Source organism: Vulpes vulpes, chromosome 9 (assembly GCF_048418805.1).
Source record: "Vulpes vulpes isolate BD-2025 chromosome 9, VulVul3, whole genome shotgun sequence".
In the NCBI taxonomy this organism is placed as follows: Eukaryota; Metazoa; Chordata; class Mammalia; order Carnivora; family Canidae; genus Vulpes; species Vulpes vulpes.
The window spans coordinates 9,179,298-9,205,706 of NC_132788.1; the positions used below are offsets into that span (position 1 = coordinate 9,179,298).

The following is a 26,409-nucleotide window of genomic DNA, read 5'->3' on the forward strand; positions in this document are numbered from 1 at the left end:
GACCTGGTATTTTGAACCACTTCTGTTTCACTTTTATACCTATCTGTCTGCTGGTTTGGTACTCAGGTGAGGGAGAGGGATGCCTTTTGGAGGGGCCCAGTAACTCCCTGACTTGGGCCCAGCACATGGGTACATGTTCTTTCCACGAGTTCTCGTCTGCCTGTGCCCCAGATGGGGAAAGAGGCTGGGAGCCAACCCCCCCCTTGCAATTGCATGGTCATGATAGTTAGCCCCTGTGGATCCGGTGGTCATTTGGTGGCAATATTTCAGTGTTGAGGGGCTGCCTGGGGGCGGAGCCTCTTCTCCCATGAAGCAGAACCTCAGGGACTAGGCAGGTGGTGGCCAAGCCTTGGACTCCCCACAGCAGCAAAATCTGGACCAAGCCACGGGGATTGCTGGGGGTGCAGGTGGGAAGATTTCTCTAGGGAAGGGAGTGAATCCTCAGAGAGGGGGCTGGGAAGAGCATCTGAGGAGGAAATGGTTAAGGGGTGAGGGTTGTGGGGAGTGACACCCAGAACCACCAGGCCTCTAGAGAAAGGCGTCGGGGCCACCTTCCGAAGGTCTGCACTCCCCTCTTGTGATCGTGCTTGGTATTACAGCCTCCCTAGAGCTGGCTTCTGTGGCCTTCGGGAAACTGAAACCGAAAATCCTTCTTGTAACTAGTTAACCCCTGAAATGAGCGGTAGCAAGGCCCTGATTTCTTTCTACACGAAAGCATCGGGTTCTGAACCTTGGCAGTTCGTGCACACGCAAACAAGCTGGTGGCCTGGACAGAAAAGTCTAGTGGCCGCCTGCTGACCATCATCTGGAAGGGAGGTAAGGGGAAGGGAGCCCGCCTTACCATCAGGAGCCCTGGCTAGAAGCCTTGGGCACTCCCAGGGCACCTGTGCCCAGAGCTGAGAAAGTCCCTCACCGAGGGTGACGTTGGCCTGGCCAACCATCAGCTTCATGGTCCCCCAGGGGAAACCCCACTAGAGACTAGTGAGTGCTCCCCCAGGGCCACGTCCTGTGCTTTTCCCCTGCCTGGGGCATGTGTACTGGGCTCAGGAAACCCCAGAGGATCCAGCACACTAGTACACAAGGACCACGTGGGGCTGGCCAGGTCCTAAAGTGGCCCCGGGGAACACATAGGCCCTGAAGCTCTCCACCAGGCCCTGCTGGCCATCATATGTCTCACCTTAGACCAAAGTTTGTCAGGAGCAGGTAGGTTGCAGAACTGCCACATTGTTTCAGGAGCAAGTGGCCTCTGGGGTCTCCTGGTACAGTGGTTTCTGAGCAAGACCACAACCAGCATAGTTGTCATGCCTCAAAGACAATGACACTGATGTTGAAAATTCTCCTCTCTTATTTGACTCTGGTCCCTTATCCTGGGGTATAAAGGGAATACAGGGAACATTCTCTGAAGGTCGGATGGCCTTTCTGCAACTTCTCCCGCCTTTTGAGAATGGCCAGTGGGCTAAGTCTAGTAGGTGACACCCTCCCCTCTGTAGAGAAAGGAGACCCCTCTGCCTTTTCCAGGCATTCTATCAATAGTCTGTGGTACTCCCTCCCATGAATAATTCAGGGGGTTGGGGGATTTCAGCCTCCTGAATGTGGAGCCAGGGTGAATGAGGGCCTCATGTATATCCAAGAACCTAGATCCCAGGCTAAGTCATAAGGACAACGATGGTTTCCATGAGCCGTGCCTGCAAGAGCCCAGTATTGGAAATTGTGTCTTCGCCTTCAAGGGTGCTTGAGCGGGGGGGGGGGGGGGGGGGGGGGGGGGGGGGTCTGGGTTTACCACTTGCCATCAGACAAAGATACAGTGTAGGAATCCAGGGGCTATCTTGTATTTCCTGAGTAGACGCAAAGTCAAGGCCTTGGCCATCTCCTATATGACACTTGAGGCCACAGGCAGTGACACAAGATTTTGCAAAAACTTCTAAGAGCAGGCATGTCTAAGGGTGTGCAGAGTGCATCTGCCACAGGCTCCATCACTGTTCTCCGAGCCCCTGGGAAGTGGTCACAGACACCAGACAAGCCAGAAGCTGGGGCCATTTCATAGCTAGGACCTGTGCTCCTGAGACCTCAAGGCTGGGGGCCTGCATCTTCCTTCCCATCCAAACACAGGCAGCTGTGGACGGGCCCTCAGAGGGCGTGGGATGGAGCATGGTCCTCCCTACCTCCCAGCAGTTCTGGTAGGATGTGGCTGAAGATCTAATACATTTTGGGAGGGAAGAGTCCTAGACTTGATGGAATGTAGGAATAAGTGGTTTCAGGTCAGATGAAAAATCTCAGGCCCGTGGATCTGAGCAGCAGTGCCAGCTGAAGGTTGGATAAGTATCTGATTATTGTTCGGCACAGTCCAGGATGGGTCTAGGTTTACTAAATAGGCAGCTAGTTGGCACCTCTTGCGGAATCAGAACATGCCTAATTTGTCTTAGCGGTTCACTCACACGGCCAGGCTCAGACTTCACACCCTGCCTCCTCGGGCACAGCTCAGACCAGTTCAGACTGCTTTCACTTAGTGCCAGGCATCAGCCAGCAATTTGGGGGAGGGTTTAGACACAGAACTAGAGGTTCCTCTCTGTGACTTTCTCCTTTCTAGCATTTCCCCCTCGCTACCCAGAAAGCTTAGTGGCCCTGGGCTGCTTCCCTGGCTTTGCTGACCAGAGGGAAGGTAGGCTTTCTACCAAAGTTTTGGTCTCTCCATGCAAGACTGGCATGCCCTCCTCTCAGGGCCAGGTCGTAATAAACAGTAAACGTCTTACATCAGCTGTTTCCTCTTGAGTTTTGTCTTCCCTCCAAAGTCAGCCTGCTTTGGTTTACTTTTCAGAGGCCTCAGGCAATTGTTCTTTGACTTTTGTTCAAAGTTTCTAGTTATTTTCTGTAAGAAGCTGGTTGGGTAGGAGCTCATGCCTGCAGGTCTAAAGCAGAGCTCCCCATCCTCAGTCCTAAGCAGCAGACCAGCCCTGCTTCTGGAGATGCCCCTGAGCCCCCTGCCCACCCAAAGGAGAGAGATGCTAGTGTGCATCAAACAGCAAACGCTCCTTTGTCAGAGGAGATGCAGCCAGAACTATGCACACTTGTACGTCTGCGCCCACGGGAACACAAATGCTCACCCACTCAGGGTGGGCTTGTTCAGTAAACAAAATGACAGAGCAAATAATATGCCTGGGGGACAAACATGGATTATTCTAGAATTTCTGTTGGAGTTAATACTCACAAACCTATGCAGATAAGACATGTATATTGTTGCCTAGAAGCCTAAGACTATTTTTTCTTTGTTAAGGGAGGAAGCTTGTTTTTGTTTCAAAAGACCTACTTATGTAGCCTTGTCTTTCCAAGGAATTGGGGTCACAGCCCTCCCTCTGCTTGCCTGCTGAACGAATTCCCCATGCACACACTAGGAAAGAAAAAGCCCCCAGCTGGGTATGTATGAGTGAGCATTTGGCCTGATAGGAAACCCAGCCAGGTGGGTCAGTCCCTGGGCCCTAATCTCGGGCCCTGTGAAGCCTCCTCACCTGGTTCACATAGAGAGTGCTGGAGAACCCCCCTGTCTCCTCTCAGCACAGCGGAGCAGGGGGTGAGCCCAGCAGAGCTGCCCTGGGAAGCTCAGGCTGAGGGGTCCTTCTCAAGAGCCTCAGGACCTCAGGAGCACCAGGTCTTCCTGCAGCTCCCAGGGACACAGGGACACAGGCATGTGACCCACTGTGAGGCCACGGTGGAGCTCCCCAGCATATCAGCCAACAGCCCACAACTGAGTCCAGATAAACTGGACTGACAGGGTGACAGGCTTAGTGCTCTGGCTGTCTGGTTGAGGGGAGGGGTGTTGAGTAGACACCTTCTCTTCAAGCATTAGGTTCTGGGACCTGGGCCCCCCTGACTGGCATGGTGCTGCCCCACCCTCTGTTAGACACCAGGGCTACTGTGGAGAGTCCATGGGTCAGACTTCATTTCCTTGGTCACCAAGCCTCTTCCCCTGCTTTCCTAACAGCACCAAATTTCCTCTGGGTAGATGATATCTCCCCTTTGTGCGCAGGAGCAGAAGAACAGCTGCTCAATGTTGGGCACCCCCTCCCCCAGCCCAGCAAGAAGCCAGACCAGCCAGATGCTTCTTTGGACTTTCTAGAGAAGTTACCAAAGAGTCTTTTTTTTTTTTTTTTTTTTTTTTTTTTTAATAAATGGAAAACATTCATCCTGGGGTGGCTCCTTGACAAGATGGCTGAGTTGGTTCTGGTGCTCAGTTCCTGGAGCTGCTCTGTTGCCCGCCCTGCTTCTGGGGCCATTTGCAGGCTCTGTGCCCAGGCTTCCTGCCCTTTCATGAGCCCTTGGGTGTCTGTGCAGAGAGTGTCTTTGTTTAACCTAGGTAAAGCTAGTCTGGCTGGCAAAGAGCCCTAACTGATACAAGGATGTTTGTGGGTTCTATTTACTTACTATTTTCAGGTACTTCCAAGGAGCACAGCAAATATGAACTCATTAATGCTCATGATCTAGTGAACTCTGTGCTAATTTCTCCATTTTACAGATGGAATTAGTACCTAGAGGAGGTAAGTAACATGCCCAGGGACGCAAAGCCACTGGTGAGGAGCTCGGATTCCACCTCCCGGGCTGGCTTCGAGAACACAGTCTGAGCTCTCAAACACTAGGCTCTGCAGTCTCTCATTACAAGTTAGTACCCGTTCACAGCACCAAGAATAACCAACATGAGCCAACTGCAATTGAGGCTTAATAAAATAAAAGCTACAGGAGGAATGATATATAATCCTATTTCCCGACATGTAACTGCACTCATTATATAGTATTAAGTGAAAAATATTGATTAGAACACATTTTATTATTAAGATGGTATAACCACTGCCTCCCTCCCAGCTTGTCCTCCCTCTCCCTACCCCACCCTATTACAAAACCTTGGATAATTTTCATCAAATTGGCAACCATGATTATTCTCCTGACTTGGAGAGGACTACCAAGCATTGGGCTTGTTGGTAATAGAAGATGCAAGATGAAGAAGAAGAAGAAGAAGAAGAAGAAGAAGAAGAAGAAGGAGGAGAAGGAAGAAGGAGAAGGAGAAGGAGAAGAAGAAGAAGAAGAAGAAGAAGAAGAAGAAGAAGAAGAAGAAGAAAGATATAATAGCTTGAGCTTTGGAGAGGATATCCTGATACGCCCCTGACCATTGAACCCCTAAAAACTTACCTAAATGGCATGTATCTGAGTTCTGGGTAGGGCTTATCTCTCACCATCTGGAAAACGTGTGACTCAATGAGGCTTTCAGAACACTCAACACTTCCTGCTCCTCAGATCTAATTAACAAACTGTCACCATGATGGTTACTTTTATGCGTCAACTTAACTGGACCATGGGGTGCCCTGTTTAAACATTATTTCTGGGCATGTCGTTGAGGATGTTTCTGGATAAGTTCAGCATTTTAATCAGCGGACTGAGTAAAGTACATTGGCCTCCCCATGCAGGTGGGCACGAGCCACACTGTTACAGACTTGGGTAGAACAAAAAGAGGAGAGAGGGAAATTCATTCTCTTCCTGCCTGCTTAGTTGAGCTTGGATTTACTTTACTTTTTCTCTTGGATTTCCTACTCTTTTGAACTGGGATTTACACCATCTGTTCCTCTGGTTCTTGGGCCTTCAGGCTTGGGCTGGAATTACACCTCATCTTTACTGGGTCTCTTGCTTGCCGATTGCATATTGTGGAGATGCTCTGCATCCATAATGACATAAGCCAATTCTGCATAATAAATCCCAATGCCCATAAATATATGGTTCTGCTTCCAGAACAATTGGTTCTGTTTCTCGGGAGAGTCCTGATGAATACAGTCATTGATACAGTGGACTAATGTACTGCATTGTAGTGACCAGGCAGACAGGTTCCTTCAGGCTATGTTGTAACAGAATTCACACAGTCCTGGGGCAAGACTAAATGTGTACTGCTGTCAAGTTCATGTGGCCATGAACTACTTCTTATCCTATTTCCTACTGGATATTTTAAAAGCACATTTTCCATATTAACGGTTGCATAGCATATACTGTAGGCCACGCTACTCTGCACTAATGAGGATACCATATCTTGTACAGCAGCTGTAATTGGTGCTACTACTTAATTACAGCTCTTTTCCATTTTTCTTTTTTCTTTTTAGAGTGTGTGTGTGTGTGTGTGTGTGTGTGTGTGTGTGCAGGCAGGGAGGGGCAGAGGGAGAGAGAAGTGCAAGCAGACTCCATGCTGAGCACAGAGCCCAACTTGGGACTGGATCCCATGACCCTGAGATCAAGACCCAAGCCAAAATCAAGGGTCAGATGCTTAACTGACTGGGCCACCCAGGTGCCCCTTGATTACATTTCTAGCAGCCTTGAACCAAATAGTTTCGGCAGAGGTCAGACCAAATGGAAGGGTGATGAGGGTACAACCACTGTACAAGCCTTGAAGTCTTTACAGGTGGCACTAATCTCAATCATTTCCCAGCCCAGGAATATGATGTTGCTTTTGACTATTTCACCATGGGAAATTTCAGTTTCATGGCTTTCCGCTGGCTCTTCTTAAAACAGTCATTATTATTTCACAGAGTATTTTATAGGTTAATGAACTACTTCATCCAACTGTCATGTGTGTCCCAGTCAAGAACTGGGGTGGCTTCAAGGATTGGGTGGACCCATTGTAACATGGATATTTCCTGACTTCCATAGTCTCCACTCAAACAAGGACCATGACAGTGTTTTGCATCCCTAGAGTAACATCAAATAAGATGCTGTGTTCAACAATCTTTGAAAGATCTATGTATTTTCCTTTCTCTGACATATGGTTTTAGAATAAAAGACCATTGGTCTTTTTGGTGAGGAGCTGAGGAAATCACTATAGGTACACTTGCAGAGTTCTTTTTATGAGACCTGCCCTCATTTCTATCAGCAGGTTTTGGGTCCAAGAATTGACTGGAAACTGGGCAAATGATTTTGGTTTTTCTTTGGGGCAGCTGAACTCAGCTATCAGATCATTTGTTTTTAATCGCTTTTGAGGGTATATATGAAGTGATATCCTTGTTGGCTGCCCATCTGTCTTACCTATAAGAACACCATGTCCTATTACCTGTCTCTAGAGACATCTGGCTGTCATTTTAATCTTGCTGTCCATTCCATAAGTTATGTCATCTTGCCTTCTTAGCCGTGTGTTCTTTATCACCATGTTAAGTTAGCATCTCTGAGGCCTCCAGGAACAGTCATCTGAAGGATGGGTTTTCCAGCTATAGAGAGTAGAGCCATGTCCATTTCACTAGGTTTTTAGATTCCCCCTTTTCATAATCTGAACCAATGTGTCCAGTATCTCTACTGGTTGTCTAGTGTGTACCCTGGCTTCTAGCAAGCCTCTAAAAGCCACCCAGAAACATATCAGAACCATCACCTTTGGCCCTTGTCAAGCTAACTAAGTTCTATGGCACAGGAGAGTGCACCCTTATCAACAATTCTCCTCTTCCATTTCACATTCCCCTTTCTTCATTTAGGATCCACTTCCAGACATAATCCCCTAGCACCTGCTCGTACATGTTAGCCAGTCCTACAGTGCCATTGGACTAAAAACCCTCTCTTCACCTAGCCGACCCACATAGGACATTCCTAGTCAGGGCATGCTGAGGCTACTTGGCATAGTCCTTATTCAGGCAAGAAGTGGGGTGCTAGGGTCTGCCTCCAAATAAGGGGAAGGAGTCCTTTTCTGCAGGCCCAGTGGATTCAGGGGGATCTGGAGTTCAGAGTTCTCATGTACATCTACCTAGAGAGCCTCTTTCTGAGTTTCAGGGCTTCAATCCCTTCAAAGCCCTAACTTTGGCATAAGAGACCATTTTGAGCTTAGAATTCCATCTTCTCTGATGTTCTGTCATCCTTAAAATTCAGGCCAGGCCTTCCTTACTGTCTGCTTTCCAGTTGCAGGTATGAGGATCTCTATGTTTAGGTGGTGATTAATAGTCTTAAGCCTGTCATTTAATCTTTTCAACATATTAGTGACACTTAGCAATTGCCATCAAAATCCACAGTTCTTATAGTTACTATTTCTCCTTTTGTAAATGTCAGGCAGTCATATCAGCTGGTAGGACTCTTGCCCTATAGCTTGGCCAGTTTCCTACAGGTGAAAGTTTTGGCAATGGCACTGTTATAACACCACAGGGACTCTCAGCATTCTGTTTGTCACCATCTGGCTAGGCAGTGATCCAACATCAGAACCGCATTCTTAAGGCCTGCTTGCTAGGACCATTACCTGAAGTTGCGTTCCTTGGAAGCAGAGCCTGAGATAAAGTCTCTTAAGTAAGTGATTTATTATGAGGATTTTTTCAAGAGAAGAGGGACGAGGGAAGCAGGATCGTGTGGTGGGAAAAGCCAAGCATGGATGTGGTCCCAGCTGGAGACTGGCTCCAGCTTGATCTTGGGAGTGTAGGAACATGAATCACACACCACATGCTGGTCCATCCTTGGGACTAGGGGCCAGCACCCAGGCCCAAGAGGTATAATCTCCAGGTGAAGCTGGCATTGGTAGAAGGTGATATGTTGGGGAGGGGTTGGCAGCAACAGCCAATCCTCACAGCAGCTAGGGGATGAAAATTCTGCCCCAAAAGGGGATTTTCCAGAGTACCAATAGCCTCCACTACGCCAGTGAACTGCTCTCATTTGTTTCTTCAATAGCAAACACTTCCTTGAGTTTCCTTTCAAATTCAGCCTCCAGTCTAAGTCCCATTAGGCCAAAGTCATTGTACTGAAAAATAAATCATAAAGACAAAAATAACAATCCTCATTGTCAGTGTTATTAGACACCTTGTAATCAAGAAGGTTGAAGACCTTGTCTTAAACACCTAAGTTACATTAATCAGGTGACACTAAAAAATTCATGCAGTTAAGAGTAACTGCTATTTCCTAAATGCACAATTACTTCTCATTAAGTAGACAGAAATGGGAAATCATTGCTATATTTGGGACTCTGACTTGTTTGGTTTGGGTTGTTTATTTTAGGGAGACCTAGAAAAGTCTTCTATGTTCTCTGCAACCATGAAAGAGCCCAATCTAACTACAATCAGCCATCTCCTTCCCCCACCCCCACTTCTAGCTCTTTCTGGTGACCCCTGTAAACTACATGCTCCATTCACATGCAAAGGAATCCAAAATTGGGGCTTCTACAAGGTTCCAATGAGTTTATCTGGGGAAAGATAAGAAGGGTGATATAACTTTAAGATGCAATTCTCTCCTTGGGTTTGGAACAGGTGGGACTCCACTCTTCTCTGTGGGTACCTGTGGCCTTGGAACAGGGAAAAGAACTATCAGGGGCCTGGGGTTCTGGTTGCAGGAACTCCTTCTGACTCACTGTTACTCTGCCATGGTGAGCTTACATGCTGAATTGGAAAACTCACTCCCTTCCAGAACACTTTCTTGTGTGGGCTTGTCATAGGGTGAAGGAAATGTAAAATTTTCCAGGCACCAGAATATGAAGGCAGAGTTACTCAAAGAAAAGAAAATGAAATAAAAACAGGGAGAGCCCTTTACCTTGTAAGACATCCTGTGGTTGTGAAAGATGAGCCGCATGTCCCGCACAAACCCCTCTACTTGGTGGTAACCCTGTTTATTTAGCTTCTTTTTGATTTTGTCCAACCACATGGGTTCCTTTATGTTTTGAGAAACCTCTTTAATCTGGTAAGAAAAAAATATTAATGGGAGAGTTACTGGCATAGTTCAATGTCCGCCTCCTGTGGATTTCCCCAAATCCAGCAGAGATACAAGGTGGCACATGATCTCCCTCCCATGGGATTCAGATCACAAATCCCCCCGGTGCCTGAGTGAAGGGCAGGGAATGTCACAGTGGCCTGTGATCATGACTGGTTGTTGTTACTTACATAATAATAATATGGAATCTTCGAAAAAAAGGAGCTCTCTGAATGGCAATAGACCCTCAAGAGAATGAACTCACATTTCTGCAAAAGAAGAAGGCTGTGGATTAAAGGAAGTTTGGAGACATTGAGCCCATACACATGCCCAGGCAGAGGCATGACTCACACTGGTGTTCCAGAAGTTCCCCCAAACATGTTTGGTTCTTGGAAACAGACATGTAATAACTAAATTAGTTTTTCTCACAATCCAGTTCTGGGATGACTTCAGCATGATAGAGACATGGCTTGGATGAGCGGGCTCCCTCAGGGTGCCCTTCCTTTCAACACTTGTCTGTTGGTCTTCTCACATATTAGGGGTAAGGAAGACTTACGGTTGACACCCAACTCACCAGCTGCTCCTCGGGCTGCATCTGCCTCTCAAGGACCTCAGACTCCCTGTGACACTGCTGCCTTCCCAAAGACTCTATCCTGCAGAAGGTGCAGCTCCACGGGCTCCTAGAGGTTGGGCATAAGTGAGCAAGGGCAAGGCCCCTGGAAACAACCCCTGTTCCTAGAGCTGCCACTGTCCTCCTTTCAAGCATGGCCAATGGACACAGCTGGGAGATGAAGGAGACACCTCCCAGAGTCTCCAAGATGCACATGTAGGGCCTGAACCCATGACCCTCCTCCTATTGAGGGTGGCAACAGGGGACTTGGTGCATGGAGGGCGGTGACAGGGGAGTGATGGGCTCTCTTTTTCTCACTGGAGCTGCTAGGAGCACAAAGAGCCCTGCCCACCACACCCAAGGGTCAAAAATGGGTCTTAACCCTTGGGGACCCTGGTCTCTATCAGCTCATTGAGCCTGTGGTAAGATGCACGAAGCAGGCCATGTTTCCTGCTTTTTCTGAAAAAGTGCAGAACACAAACAACTGGTGTCCCCACCTCTGTGAACAGAGGTCTGGGCTGGAAAACTTGAAGGGACAGTAGCAGTATATCGGCAAGGGACCCAGCTACCAGCTTCGGCATCCCAGAGAAGAGCAAAGAACAGCATTCCCTCATGCTGTCAGTGTCTTTAACCAGCTCTCTGGATCATACAGCTGGACCTCATACATCTGGCCCTGTTCTTTCTCTGCCTGGACGGAAGTAGGAACTCCACAGGGGGAGCTGCTATGGCAGGGGGAAGGGTTCCTAATTGGAGTGGGGGTGACATCATCTCACAAACCTCTCAGTTTCCACAGGTGGGATGTGACAGTCCTCATGAAAAGATCTCGAACAAGTATCACAGCAGAACAGCTCTCCTCCGTCCCGGCATGTCTCACACTCGTCAGAGTTTCCCAGCTAAAAGGCGAGACAATGTTCACATCCCCAGGGAGACCCTAGCAGGCCACCGCTATGGGAATCTAGAATTCACTGCTTTTGTGTGAACCTGCACAGACACGTCTATACTTCTCCGAGGTATGAAGGAACAGCATGGAGTGGAGACTTCAGAAGAAATCACCATCCTCAATGATGCTCAGGAGGAGGGGTCTGTGTATCATACGAGAAAAGTTCTCCCTATAAAACCAGAGATTCTAATACAGAAAGACTAGTAGCAAATAAGAAGATGACTTTATAGGAATCCGAATAATATTATTACCTTGCAGGTAAAACAAAGTCCCGAAACAAAGTGTTAAGTGCACTTACCTATACCATAACAGAGATATAGACTCACAGAAAGGCGAAATATTGGGAATTTAATAAGAAGGGATAAACTCCTTAATGTGGAAAGGGATAAAAGATGAAAAGACACTCATAAATTATTTTGAGTCTTGTTTTGGGCCTTCAGGTGAAAATAATTGTATTGGATGAATTGGATTCTGGCTATTTCTTTTATTTTTAAAAATGGCCACGTATGAGGAAGTGTTCACCCCAACAAACGTCTAGCCAAATACTCCCATTCAGTATTCCCGGGGATCCTCAAGGACACCTCCAACTGGGGCTGAGACTGCTCTAGCATGGAGCTGTGGGACCATTTTTCTTCTCATCAGTGCAGACACTCTTAGATTACTATCATCAATCTGCAAGAAATGATCCCTCTCCCCAGAAGGACAAAGAAATAACAAATATAACCAATGTTTAGGAATCTCCCTATACATACATATATATATATATTTTAACAGATACAGCTCTTTGTTTCTTAGTCCAGCTGCATATTAAAATCATCCAGGCAAAAAAAAAAAAAAAAATCATCCAGGCAGAGTATAAAATACTAATGTCCTGGTCCCAATACCAGGGATACTGAGTCAATTAGTCTGGGTGAGCACAGCCATTGGTATTCTTCTTTAACTCATAAAATGGGTAATTTTGTATCAGAATCACTTGGGACTTTTAAACAATCCTAATGTCCAAGATGTAGTCTAGACTGATTAAATCAGAATATCCTATAGAGTGGAATCCAGGCAATGTTAGTTTTCTAAGATTCTCAGGTGATTCAGCGTTGAATCAACCCAAATTGAAATTTAACCCAGTTATTAGGCATGGGGATATTATTAGTTTTGAATTGGTGCATAATATCTACCCCTGGAAAGATTATGAACAGGGGTGAGGGTCTGTATCCATCTCAAGCCACACAAACACTGGATTCAAGAGTTGTTTAGAAGACTGAAGACTTCCTCAGTTGGCCAAGGGTCAAAATCCATGTGGATATCTTGTTGGGGGATTGCTCTGAAGGTGAAGTTCACATAAAACTATCTGACTACCCCTCTACTGGGGGATGTCCTGTGTCAGTATTACTGCCTGATAAACTCTATGAGTGCTTCCTCCTGGTGTTGTGCAAAGGTGACTGTACTTCAAATGTCTATTTTGATGCAATGAAAGGCACCAAAGTATGATTTAGTGTAGAAAGTGCTAAATTTTGATAGACCATGATTATAGCTGGCAGCCATGTGGGACCACTATGTGATTGACCGTGTGGTGATGGTTTCTGTCCTCACCATTTTAGCATGCTGATGGCTCCCTTAAGACTGGATACTTGACTTCCATTAAGGACCTAACCTTGCTCTACATGTATTCCTCTGCAGGACTCACAACAGGATCCGGCCCCCAGACTCACCAGCTTAGCCGAGCCTGTTTCTTCTGCAGATCTTAGCGCTGCCCACACCTTGGAGTGGATGTTTAGGATTTTCCTTTCTTATCCTATTGCCCTTTAAAAAATACCATTCTCTCAAATTTGCTCCTTACCCCTCGTTTGCAGGCCAGCTCTGGCTATTACCCCTTCAAGTCCTGCTTCTAGACCCTAGTGGTTTAGAGCTCTGCCTCCCACACTCACTTTCAAGGTGAAATGAGGAAACAGGAAGGTTTCCCTGAACAAGTATGTTTTGTTCAAAGGATGTTTTCATGCAGAAACATCAGCTCCAGAACCACCTTCCTGGTGTGAGTGATGCGTCTGCTGTTCTCTGCTCCTCGCACACAGTGACATGTTCCAATTGAGTGTGAGCACATTTCAGGGAAACACAGCAATGACACAGATAGTGCATGGAGGGACAAGGCCTGGATTATTCTCGGGTTAGAGGTGTAGTACTTACATAAGGGTCAACTAAGGTGTTGTTGTGAGCCTTTGGTATTGTCTGTTGAAAAGAGAGAAAGATTGAATGACAATATTAAATACAAGGATTGCATCCATCGCTTATTTAATGGCCATCTGTGGAGGAATCCAAGCCACAGTCTACCCATTATTTCATACTTGGTTTTATGGACCTATATATCTACTTGGAGAATAAAAAGGACCAAAATACCACTGTTTGGCCCAGTGCAAGTTTAATTTCCTGGATTTCTGACCCAAGGTAGGCTTTTGTGAAGCCATGCAAAGAGTCTGGCTCTGGTTTCCACAGATGGGAGTTGGAGAAACTCCACTGGTTCTCTTACTTTGAAGGTTCCTCAGGCATTTTTCTCTACATTAGAAAGTATCATCCCATCAGGAGGAGGTGCAATGAGAGAATCAGGTTAAGAACTCATCACCAACAGCCCTCAGTGATCACAGAGCCCAGAGTTCTGGAATCGGGGGAAATGTCCCAGAGAATTCCATTGCCTTTTGCGGTCCTCTTAGGGCACAGCCCCCAAAATAAAATGTGCCCAACATCCCCAGTCCTGCAGCTTTTCCTCCAGAGGTCACCCTCCTCTCTCCTCCCAAAAAGATATTAGCTAGACGACTTTTCAGAGGTAATTGATTATCACTCACTAAACTTACAATGCTTTTGCATATTCAGTAGAATGACCTGGCCCCCTTCCCTTTGTAATGTAGCTTTTATCTCCTGCCCAGGGCAGAGTAGTCATAGACAAGTGTGATCCATGAGATAATGACCTGAGAAGTGATCATCTCATTGCCTATCTCTCAGGGTGACCTAAAATCCCCCACCCTTACCCATTAGTTAAACTTCCATGTTAGAATTTGAGGTTGAAACAATCCCTGAGGTCAGGAATATTGTTTCAATAATCTTTAATGGCCACTGGGCATTTAGTGTGGGCTTGAAAATTATATGTTGAATGAGTAAAAAAAAATGAGTATTCCATAGCTTAGGAAAAGAGATTACTTGCTATCGCTTAAGAAATATTAGCATAGAATATAAAGGAGGAATATATTATTTTACAACACAACAACTGTCACCGGATGATATTAGTGGCCCCTGTCAGGAGCCAATAAACTATCATGTGGTATCAAGAGTGATACTGAAGTTTCCAGAAGCCAAGGGGGCCCATCAGCAAAAGAGGTTCTGAGAAGCACAGAGGACCCATGGGGGTAAGAATGGATTTTAAGATCTGTCATTTTGGGGAGCTCATGGAGAAACACAAAATATAGACGCAGCTGAGGCTTGTTGCTGAAAAGTGTTACCACCCACAGATAAGGGTAGATCCTGTTGTTAAGAAGTTGCCAACTCACAAGGGTAATCTAACGGAGTAACTATTTTATCCTATTTTTTAAATTTTATTTTTATTTTATTTTTTAAGTAAACTCTATGACCAACACGGGGCTTTAACTCACATTCCAGAGATCAAGAGTCACATGCTCTACCGAGTCAGCCAGGCACACCTAACTAAGTAACTCTTCACACTTGGGGAATGATCAAATGCTAGTCTTTAAGATACTAAATAGATGAAATAATAGTTTCCCTTTAGGAAATCCAGTGGATGTAATGTCCCAAGGACTAAGAGTTCAAAAGATCCAGAACATCAGATAATTTCATTCCCAGGGGAAGATGAAGTCTCATCGACCAGTTATGCATGGCCTATTTTAGAAGTCTATGAATGTCTTGGATGGCCAGTCCTATTTTAAATATATAAGAATGACACTTCTCTTCTTCCCCTCTTTCTCAAGTTCTTATTCATACCCAATCTTCGAAAATCCATCACCTTGTCTTGAATCTACACTGCACTTAACCTCTTTGTTGTCTACAAAGGCTTCTTCTGTAGAGGGAGAAATTATTTTCTTAGATAGAAAGGAGGTCTGTACAGCTGCTTCTGATGTAGCTGAAAGGGTAGCATCAAAGTAAACAATTTTTCAGAGCTTCCCCCCCACCCCATATGATACATAGATCTCCCAAGAACTTCCTTCCCAACAGCACCATCCTCATGAAGGGCAAATAATTCCACCCCCCCCAAAAAAAATTCAACATGTCTGAGTGTACATTTAAATGAAAGATGAAAAGGTTCATCTTTGAAATGGACCAGAAAATAAAATACACCTTTTGTTGCCTAACTCATGAAATGGTTTGGCTTCATAAATGTCTCAGAATAGACTATCTACTAGAGTGGAGTTGTCTGAATCACTTAATGAAATCACTATCAGACTTCATTAAAGTGCCCCCCTCAGTGCCTGTCACACAGGGGCACTTGACGGGATGAGCACTGGGTGATATGCTATATGTTGGCAAATTGAACTCCAATAAAAAAATAATTAAAAAAAAGATTTCATTAAAGTTAGACAGTAGTAACAATGATTTTAAAAATCTGGATTTGAGTTGAAGATGACCCTATATCACCTTATTTTTTTAAGTTTTATTTATTCATTTGAGAGAGAGAGAGAGAGAGAGAGAGAGAGAGAGCAAGCTGGGGAAAAGGCAGAGGGAGAAGGAGACAAGCAGACTATCTGCTGAGTGGAGAGCTTGATGCGGGGGTTGATCCCAGGGTTGATCATGACCTGAACTGAAATCAAGACTCAGATGTTTAACCAACTGAGCCACTCAGGTGCCCCAACCCTATATCACCTTATTATGAAGTGTTTTTATGTATTGCATAATCATGTTTGCTTCTACAACTTTGACACCCTTACAACATCTGCATCTACAGTTAAAGCACATATATGAGGTCTGTTTTGATGGTTCCTTATAGTCTCTACCTTAAATGATTTACCATTCAAAGATCTTGCCTTTTATATGGCATAATGTTCAAAGTGGCAACCCTGAAGTCACATGCCTCCCAAAAAAGGAGGGAAGGGTGGAGGAAGCATAATTATAATTACCCAATTTATAACTATAAATAATTGTACATATAACATCAGTTATGTGATAAGAACTTATAAAAAGTGACATAATAATCACCTTTCTTTTCCTGAAATATTTTCTTGGAGGATTAGGTAGAAGTTCTTTCTGAAAGATAAAAAGATCCAAGTTTGTGGCTAGCCTATGTTTCTATTTTGTGAGTCTGGCATTTCCAGCCTCTTCCCATATATTTCTACTTGGGTGTACCACTGTCAGCTCAAAGCCAGGGTGACTAAATGAGAAACCATCTCCCTCTCCTCATCTGTAGTTCTAGAATTCAATCAATGGTAGAATTTCAAGCATTTCAAATACTTTTTTCTTTTTTCTTGTGCATTTTTTCCTAAGTTTTGAGAGGTTTTCCTTCGTAATCTCTTTGACATCTACCACTTCCTTTCTATTCCCACCAATGTCACTTATGCTAAGTCCACACACCAGGGCTGTTTAATCAACACACACTTATCCCATGTGTACTGGGTATCAGACATTGTGGACAATTTTGGGCATACAAAGATAGACAACCCCTAGAAGTATCTAGAGAGAAAAAGGGAATGCATGGAAAGATAAATATAAAACAATATAAGAAGGGTCTTAGTAGTGGGCTCACAGAGACCAGGGAAGGGGTAACCAGGGCCAGGTGCTCAAAATATTCAGAGAGGGGAGATATTTGAGATGAGCAGTGCAAGCCGAGTATAGATATTTTTGGGCTGAAAGACACTAAAATCACTTCAAGCCCTCATAATCATCTAAAATATTGTTTTAAATATGTCATTGAACACTCAGAAGACCACTGATTTTTCATTGTCTCTATTATGAGTTTAAACTCCTTAGGCTGATACTAAATCCCTCCATAAACAACCCCAATTGATGGATCACACCTTATCACACACAACTGGTCTACTTCAACCCACAGAGCTACTTTAGCTATGGTTCTGGATTTTATGCCATTCTTTCTCTGGAGTATCCTCTTTCCATTTGTCTGAATGTAGACTGTCTTCTTTCAGTGCAGGATGTAGTCTGCATGCACCTGAGTCACAATGGCTTCTCCCTCCTCCAAGCTCCAACCTCTATCTACACAGAGCTTCCTTTACAACATCAATGTGTGACATATTAGGAAAGTTATGAATGTGATGCATCTCTCCCTGGGTCAGCAGATAAACTCAGGGGCATCAGGTTTTTAGCCATAACTCAACAAAAACTTGGTGAGCAAATAATGACCATACACAAGGAAAGTCACATCTGCTTCAGTCCTTGCAATACCTCTATCAGCCATCGTAGGGGCATCCCACCACAGCGAACGCTCAGCTTCCAGTTCTTTGATCTTGCGTGGCCTCCTTTGACTTCAAATTCCCTGGGGGTGAACCAATTTCCATCCTCACTCTGTATACATCTCACCAAGACTCCTGTAAGACCAAGGTAAGTTGAGCCTGAGCCTTCTTAGTCTTCAGAACACAGATGATGGGCTCCCACCACAATGCATCTGGAGCCACCCAATTTGAGCTCAAGATTTTTAGCAGGAGAGTCTAGCCTCTTGTTTTCAGCCTTTAGAATCCCCAAATCTAGACTATAAGTCCCCTCAAAGTAGATTTCCTGCCTTGTGGCAACATTTCTTTAAAACTTTGTGCAACAGAAAGGTGATAATTATTAAATCAATCTTTTAAAAATATTTCAAAATCATCTACAAAGGAAAAGCAAGTCAGTCTGAAGCATGAGAGGGTCTCAATTTGCTGGGGACAGGGAATGGTCCAGAATCTCCAATGGCTCCTGGGGCAAGGTGAAGATAGAACTTCAACTTGAGAATGAACTTAGAATTGTTATTATCCAACATCTAGCCTTTATTACATTTTTTATACAGTGTAATAGCATTATTAAGCAGAGTTTTCCCCATCCCTGAAATTGTGGATACCTGACATTAAAAATAATCATGAAATGTTACCCAGTGGAAAATTAAGCTATGCATGAAAGATAATCTTATGCTAAACAGCATTTCTCAGTCATTGGAGAAACATAAATCAAAACCACAATGAGATACCACTTCATAACCACTAGGATGGTCATAATAAAAAAATCAGACAGTAACAAGTATTGACAAGGAGGTTGAAAAATTGGGGCCCTCAGACATTGCTGGTGGGAATATAAAATAGTGCATCCACTGTGAAAAATATTTTGGTGCTTTCTTGGGAAGTTAAATATAGATTTACCATATGAACCAGCAATTCCACTCCTGGGTATATAACTAAAAGAATTGAAAATATTTGTTCACACACACACAAAAACTCATACATGAATATTCAAAACAGAATTATGCATAATAGCCCAAGAGTGGAAACAACCCAAACAGATGAATGAATGATGTATATGATGTATTGACACCATGAAATATATTACTTGGCAAAAAAAAAAAAAAAAAAAAAAAAAAGAAGAAGAAGCACTAATATATTCTATTACATGGATGAACCTTGAAAATATCATGCTAAGTGAAAGAGCCCAGTCATAAAAAGGCACATTTTATAATTTCATTTATGTGAAATACCTAGAATAAGCCAATTAATTAAGCAGAAAATAGATTAGTGGCTGCTTAGGGCTGGGCACGGGGATGAGCTGGGAATGCTACTGACTCCAAATAGACATGGTGTTTGCTTTAGTGGGGGATAGAAACAAATATTCTAAGACTAGATTGTGGTGATGGCTGAACAATCCTGGGAAAATGCAAACAAAACTCAACAATGAATTGTACACTCTGAGGGGTGGACTGTGTGATATGTGATTATACCTCAGCTAAGCTGTTGAAGTATTTTACATAGATTAAGTAAATTAATTCCTCACAGTGTAACTGTGAGGCAGGTTTTTAATTATCATCCTTTTTCTAGATAAGAAACTTCAAGCTCAGAAAGGTCCCACTCTCTAGTCAGATGAATCAGTCCCTCTTGGCAGAGTTGCAGCTGGGGCTCAGTCTCTCCAATTCTAAATTCTGTGGTCTTCTCACCACATCCAGCACTCTACCCTGGTGGTGATCATCTATACAGAAAAGAGGATATGAAGGTGGAGGCTGAGGGCCTCTTCCCTTTTATTTCTGATTCACTTTTCTTTGGTTCTTTGAGCATCTCCATGGACACTTCCATGTGGGAGTGAGCACCTAATATGTATAATTTCCGAAAATGTAAAAATATCATCTTAGGGATCCCTTCCTCCTTCCTTCAATTCCTTAAATGCTGTATAATTCACATGAGTAATTCCATACTGCAAATCAGAGGAGACCATGGAACTCACCTTGTTTCAGTTTCTTCTTATATAACATCCCCTTCACCTCACCACAGGTTACAGGAAGTACTTGAGAGTGAAAATTCACCCTATCGTCTTTGCGTCTTCTTCTTGACCCTGAAAGAGACGATTTCCTCATTCTGCCTCATTTTACAAATGCACATGCCTCTCTGCAACCTTGTGGATTTTGTTCCTATAGAGATATTGAGGTGCTTAGGGGAGTCTACTCCACAAATCTCTAGAGTCAGAGTCTTTCTTCCAAGTGACATTTTTGATACATAACTACAGAATGTCTACCTCTCTCTTACCCTTCAAATCCCACACAAAATGGAATGCTTTTATGGAGAAATCAAGCCTCAATAAAACTTCCTTACTCCCAATCTAGTCAGCCTCGCTGGTTCTTATATGACAATGAAACACACAACAGCTGCCACATTCTGAAGGGAGATCTCCAGCCACACTATTTCACTGCAGTTAGGTAGCCACAGGCAAAGTGAGAGATTGTACTTATGTCTCCCTAATTGAGATCTGACTAACTGAGCAGAGAGAGGGGAATGAATGATGGGGTACCCTCATGGAGATTATGTCTGCCTTCTATTCTTCTCTGCTTTGCTATATATCCCCCCACCCCACATCAACTTTCTCCATAGCTAAAAGAGGAGCTCAGGGAACTCTAAAATAATCTGCACATTGTATGAGGAGAGGTAGCTGGAGACCTGACTCCACAGAAGTAGGGATGAAAGGTATTTAAATGAACTCAAGGAGGTTGTATAGCTGATGCCACCCTTCCAGCTGAGATTTTAGAGCCATGATGGGAGGAGGGGGAGCTCTCCATGGTCCAGTGTTGAACCGGGTAGACCATCAGAACTGTGATGGACTGAGAATGATTGGCTTAATTTGCTCTCTTGCTCTGTGACCAAGTGACAGGCTCAAGCCCACACAATCAAAAGTAGAGAAAGACAAAGACTACTGACAACCACTCTAGGCTACCTGTGGTGTGCAATTTGTGACTCTCTACATAGCAAAAGGACGATTAGCTAAATAATGTAGGTTACATGGCAACAATTTCCAGCTCAAAAGCTATCAGTTCAGGGAAGACAGAATCATTCTCCTGGCCCATAAGGTCTGGTCACCAAGTTACTTGTTTGTGAGATTATCTTGTTTCTCTCCCTGACATATTTTGAAAATGACCTAAATTATACACATCTCTCAACAGTTAGTAAAGCTGTAAAGCAATTAGGGAAGTGGGTTTATTACTAAAATCACAGAAAACAGGAAAGCACAGGAAATTAGCTGTTTAGTTATTGAAATTTATTCTCTTTTTCTTCTTTAACCCTTGGCCAGGCTCTTATCCATGGGGTTCTATCACTATGAGTTAAGTAAATAGGAGTAAATAGCCTCTCTTTTTCCCTGAAAAAAAAAAAAAGAAAAGAAAAAGAAAATCACAATCACAGACATGCAGTTGCATTGCATGTATTAGTGCTTTCTAAGATTTCCATTTTAATATAGCTTCCCCAAAGCCTGTCTCATGGATAAAGAAAAATATATAATCCCTAGTCTTAAGATACCAAGAATTAGATAGATAATCATAGGCTTATCTTATATTTAATTTTTATAGTCCCACAATTAGTCAAAGAAACAAACAAGAGGGCAGCCCAGGTGGCTCAGCGGTTTTGTGCCACCTTCAGCCCAGGGTGTGATCCTGGAGACCTGGGATCGAGTCCCATGTCGGGCTTCCTGCACGGAGCCTGCTTCTCCCTCTGCCTGTGTCTCTGCCTCTCTCTCTGTGTCTCTCATGAATAAATAAATAACATATTTTTTAAAACCCCAGCTAATTCATAATACAACACCATCATGTTTTACTTTGAAAATAGAGCGACTAAATAAGACAAGATTTAACTAATTTTTGTGTCCCCAGGTTCTAATACCCACTTAATAACACCGAATCCCCCACTATGAACTCTAATATAGCAGTCAGAATATAATTTAAGGTTATTTTAAAATTTTTTCATGCTTGATATTAATTGCTCTCTAATAGTAATAAGTGTGACAGAATTTTACATTCTTTCCTATTTTCCCAAAATTTTAGTAAAAGTTTCAATAATTGGGAACAATTCACTAAGTGCCAAGGAGGGTAACCAACTGTCCCAGTGCACCTAGGACTAAGGGGTTTCCCTGGATGCAGGATTTCCAGTGGAAAAACTGGTAATGTCCTGGACAAACCAAAGTGAGCTGGTCACTCTAATTTCAAAGACTCCACACATAAGGCAATGCACCAAACCACGCATGTGACCACACAAAATATCGGTAGAACAGGTCATGCCAGCCCATCACTTATATCCAGGCAGTAGAAGAATGGCTACATTTCTCTCCAAGGAAGTTAAGCAGTGGTGTCAGACCACACTATGGAGTTATGCATCTTATGGAGAAAAGAAGTAGCGATGGTATACCCTCCATTCCCAGTGGCATCTCAGAGCTACATCTGTCAAATGAGACACTTCCATATTCTTATCTCTCCTCTCTCATCCATCTTCCCTAATCCTGGAGGGTCCCAAACCAGCAGCTCTTAAGTGTAGGTGGAGGCAAGAGAGAATGTGAGAGGAGTCTGACCATGCCACATCCCCACTACGGGTGGTCCACATCAAGATTTTCCCAGGCTGAAGGAAGAAAGGTGCTTTGAAATGGAGAAAATATTGAAGGTTTAACACTAGTCCAGAAAGGACACTCGATTATTGAAGAGAGACTTACACTCTTGTGACAAGAGAACAGGAAAACTATGAGGCAAGCCCAAGACAGGAAAAACTCATCCAGAAGGTAGATTTGAAAGGGCAGTGAAGAAATGAACTTGTTTTCTACTTATAATTTACCAAATCTGGCCATTTTAATAAACCATTGGTGCAAGGTAAAGAAATTTCCACAAAAAGTAGATAAAACTCAGAAAAGGATTTTAAGTTCTGGGCAGACAAAAACTATGATATAAATGCAAACAATTTATAACCCTGGCTCAAAATGGGTTTACTTTTTAGATTTCGCAGCTCTCAAATTGACAGGTAACTTTGGCTGGTAAAAAATTAAGGAAGATCTATGTTCCTCAAAACCTTAGCAAAATTCATATTGACCCACAGGGCCAAGTGGAAGTGGCACAAAGTTTATCTTACTCTTGATCTTGGCAAGTTCTTGCAGACGCATTTTCACCTTTTTCCCCCTGGAGACCAACTGGCCAGCAGTGTTGCTGCTGTCTAGGGATAAGCAAGGGGAGATACCGAGTTGGACAAAATAACAGTTGACATGACAGACCAAAAAGCAAGTGAGTGCACACCATATTCAATTCTGAACCTCCTTTCTCTATTCACTCAGACAAGAAAGCACATTAATGGCAAGGGATCTCAAGCAGGTGTCCAGAGCATGCTCCACTTTTAGGAGGGAAGACTTTTAAATTACATATAAGATGTCATTGTACTTTGGAAAGAAGTGGTTTAGAATTTATCTATGTACACAGACACCTAAATGAAAATAATATCATGATTAAATCCAAAAATTTGGTATTTTGAAAATAAATATTCTTAAAATAGATGCTACCACTTTTTTCTTTCCAAGCAAAATTGTACACAATTGTACCCAACAGGGTAGCCATGTAAATTGACAAGAACATAAGATATATAGGTTGGTGAAAATTAATCATTTTAATTGGACTCTAAAACCTCATTATATGGATCTGTTGCAAAATTGATAATCATGTGGAAAATGAGGTCTAGCTTTCATTGTCTAGAAGGAATGAACTCTTTAAACCACTCCTGAAATAAACATGGTTTCAAGGGTCCGACTAGAAGTAATACGTGTATGTACTACTGGAAATTTAGAAAATAAAAATTATATGAAACAGCAATATTCTAGAGAGAGCTATCATTGTTCAAAAATATTCCCATAGGCTTTTGTCTCTGTATATTTTACTATTCAAACAATACCTTTTCATTGCAAAATCTGAACGTGTTTAATATTTTTCAGTGTACACACATACACTTAAAAAACACAAATAAAAATATAAATATCACCTACATTCCAATGACCTATATGTTTATTGATGAATATCTATTGATTTTTCCATTTACCTGTGTCTTTCTCTATAAGTATGTACAGATAAGAATTTATAGATACCTAAAAACACATTTGTACAAATATGTTTTTGGTTATTTGCCATGTGCATACATGCATAAGTCCCTGCACATGCAATCTGCTTTTTGCATTTGGCTTTCTTTGGAACATCTTACCCAATTAATACACATTTCTTGACCCAGCAGAGAAGCCACATATTGAGGACAGCAGTGTCTCCCCAAATCATTTATCTCTGGGTCATTCTGTGTTGAGAACTAAGCCATTTTGGGAAGCCACCGCGTTTTCAGGCCTCTTTGTTACAGCATCTTAGCTTATGTCCTTGTGGAACAGCCACTAGGAAACGGTCAGAGCCCTTGGGAGCCCTCAGGCCTGCAGGGGGACAGTAAGCAGGGCCTTACACTCAAGCGCTTACCTTTTTGATGTAACTTTCTCTGATATTTCCTTTTAATTCTTGTCCAGGCATGGCCTTTCTTTCTTCCTTCAAGCAAAAGAAAATAAAGTTAATTATTCAGAGCTATAAATATAATTTTTAAAGCCATATATGCTAGTTTTCAAATACTTTCTTAGACCAGGACAGGACAAAATTCTTTACCAGTGCAGCAGTGTGACGCTGATTGCAGAGTTATGCTTTACTCCACACAGACCTGGGAGATTACAGAAGATGACTTTCCTTTGAAAAGTAAAAAACAGGGGTGCCTGGGAGGCTCGGTCGGTTAGGTGTCTGCTTTGGGCTCAGGTTGTTCATGGGATCGAAGCCTACGTCAGGTTCCATGCTCATCAGGGAATCTGCTTCTCTCTCTGCCCCTCTCTCTGCTTGTGCTCTCTCTCTCTCACTCACTTGCTCTCTCTCAAATAAATTAATTAATAAAATATTTTTTAAAAATAAAAAACAAAACAAAACAAAACATGACACACATACACAAAAATAAATTCCTGCTGGTGCCTTAGCCTGAATGATAATTGTTGTGGGTATATGTCAACACATTTCCTCTTCAGGTGTCTTCCAGTTCAAATATGCCATGAGGAGACACACTCCTCAGAGCTGGATAGTGTCATGGATAATATGCCATGCTGGAGGTTGGGAGGCCCTCTCAGCTTTGATGCGGAGACTTAAAACAATCTCTGTACTTGCACTTGTGTCACAAATCCTCCCACTTCTGTGCCATCTAGTGCCTGGAGTTCCTGGAGGGCTTAAAGGAACTACAGCAGGTTATGTGTTCTACTTTGCTTTCTTGTGAATGATATGAACATATAAGAGTGGGAAAGACCATTGGCACTGGGTTAAGTAGAGATCGTATCTTATCACTGTTGTGAAATAAAAATAGCCAGCTACTAGATTTTTACTGCTAAGAGTGAAGACCATGGAGGGAGGCCTTACAACTCCCACTTGGATCCCCATTCCACTCGGAGGTGGGTCAACTCAGACTCCAGGACTTACAAGGCAGGAAGGGCCTACAAATAATAAGCCTTGTTCATCCAACGGAAATGGTATGTTCAAGGATTCTGGGATTTGGGCAGCCCGGGTGGCTCAATGGTTTAGCGTTGCCTTCAGCCCAGGACCTGATCCTGGAGACCCGGGATCGAGTTCCACATCAGGCTCCCTGCATGGAGCTTGCTTGCTTCTCCCTCTGCCTGTGTCTCTTCCTCTTTCTCTCTCTCTCTCTCTCTGTCTCATGAATAAATAAATAAAATCTTAAAAAAAAAAAAAGAATTCTGGAATTTGCCCCATTGTCCCCTCGGCTTTCCATGACCCTTCCCAGCCCTATGTATGGGCTATGGCTGTGTGCCAGGCTTGTGACTCCTCCCAAAATGGACTTGTTTGTCTCTCAGTGGGGAGACACAAGGGGCTTTGTCCATGACTGCTCCCAGGACACTGATCAGGCCTTGAGCCCCTCTGAGAGCTATGAGTGGTGCCTCAACCATCCACACTTCAGCTTATAAACCAGCTGACTCTGGCTACATCACTGTGGCCCTAGAAACTCAGGAGCATGGTTGAACCATTAGTAATCTGACAATGGTGTGCCTTTTATCAAAAAAAGCTACTTCCTTTTTAATATTTTAATTATTTGTTTATAAGAATCACAGAGAGAAGCAGAGACATAAGCAGGTTTCCTGCAAGGGGCCTGATGCAGGACTCAATCTCAGGATCCTGGGATCATGACCTGAGCCAAAGGCAGACATTCAACCACTGAGCCACCTAAGTGTCCCCCCAAAAAGCTACTTCGCATGCATTGATTGACTCTATATCCCTCATCTTTTCCTGTCTACGCACCTCTGGAAGGCTCTTTGGTCACTGAAGGCAGCTGTCCCCAGAAAGGGGTCAGCTCCTTTCTGCATCATTATCAAGATAAAAGTGGTGGGGAATTCATGGTATTAGACAGAACAGTTCTAAAAATTCAGCATTCTGTTTTCCCTGTTCTTAGAGATGATGCCTTGTTCTTTCCCCTACTAGCCTGGAGGGCCTTCAGAGAGCTTACAGGAATCAGATTTTATTCTGATTACATTTTATGAAGATGCCTTTGCACCACTTGTACCTGACCCTTTGGATAAAGGGAATAGGAGATAATTTGGAAAGGAGATGAAGTTATAGCCACCAGAATGGTATACACAGATTTTGTGGCAGTAAAGGAAAAGCAAAAATCCAGACATCTGAGGAGGAAACCCCATAAAGCCTAGCACGTATGGGGTGAAGGGGAAG

The 26,409-nt window shown here is 43.5% G+C and overlaps 1 protein-coding gene across 28 annotated transcripts in view; it reads right to left on the bottom strand.

Annotated features, from left to right (window-relative positions):
- Positions 1-8,267: 8,267 nt before the first annotated feature.
- LOC112925517 (nuclear body protein SP140-like protein) overlaps positions 8,268-26,409 on the bottom strand; it is a 65,326-nt gene continuing 47,184 nt past the window's right edge. For 17 of the 28 annotated variants that reach the window (XM_072719241.1, XM_072719237.1, XM_072719238.1 and 14 more), the window contains 11 exons: positions 24,124-24,189; positions 22,757-22,837; positions 19,608-19,715; positions 17,598-17,740; positions 16,401-16,448; positions 13,392-13,433; positions 11,051-11,166; positions 10,238-10,343; positions 9,855-9,932; positions 9,508-9,651; positions 8,268-8,725 (listed from right to left, as the gene is read on the bottom strand). In XM_072719241.1, the coding sequence (XP_072575342.1) occupies positions 8,618-8,725; positions 9,508-9,651; positions 9,855-9,932; positions 10,238-10,343; positions 11,051-11,166; positions 13,392-13,433; positions 16,401-16,448; positions 17,598-17,740; positions 19,608-19,715; positions 22,757-22,837; positions 24,124-24,189 (1,040 nt within the window). In that variant the 3' untranslated portion in view covers positions 8,268-8,617. The remainder of the gene's footprint in view (positions 8,726-9,507; positions 9,652-9,854; positions 9,933-10,237; positions 10,344-11,050; positions 11,167-13,391; positions 13,434-16,400; positions 16,449-17,597; positions 17,741-19,607; positions 19,716-22,756; positions 22,838-24,123; positions 24,190-26,409) is intronic. The other 11 variants (XM_072719250.1, XM_072719247.1, XM_072719248.1 and 8 more) reach the window with 1 other exon arrangement.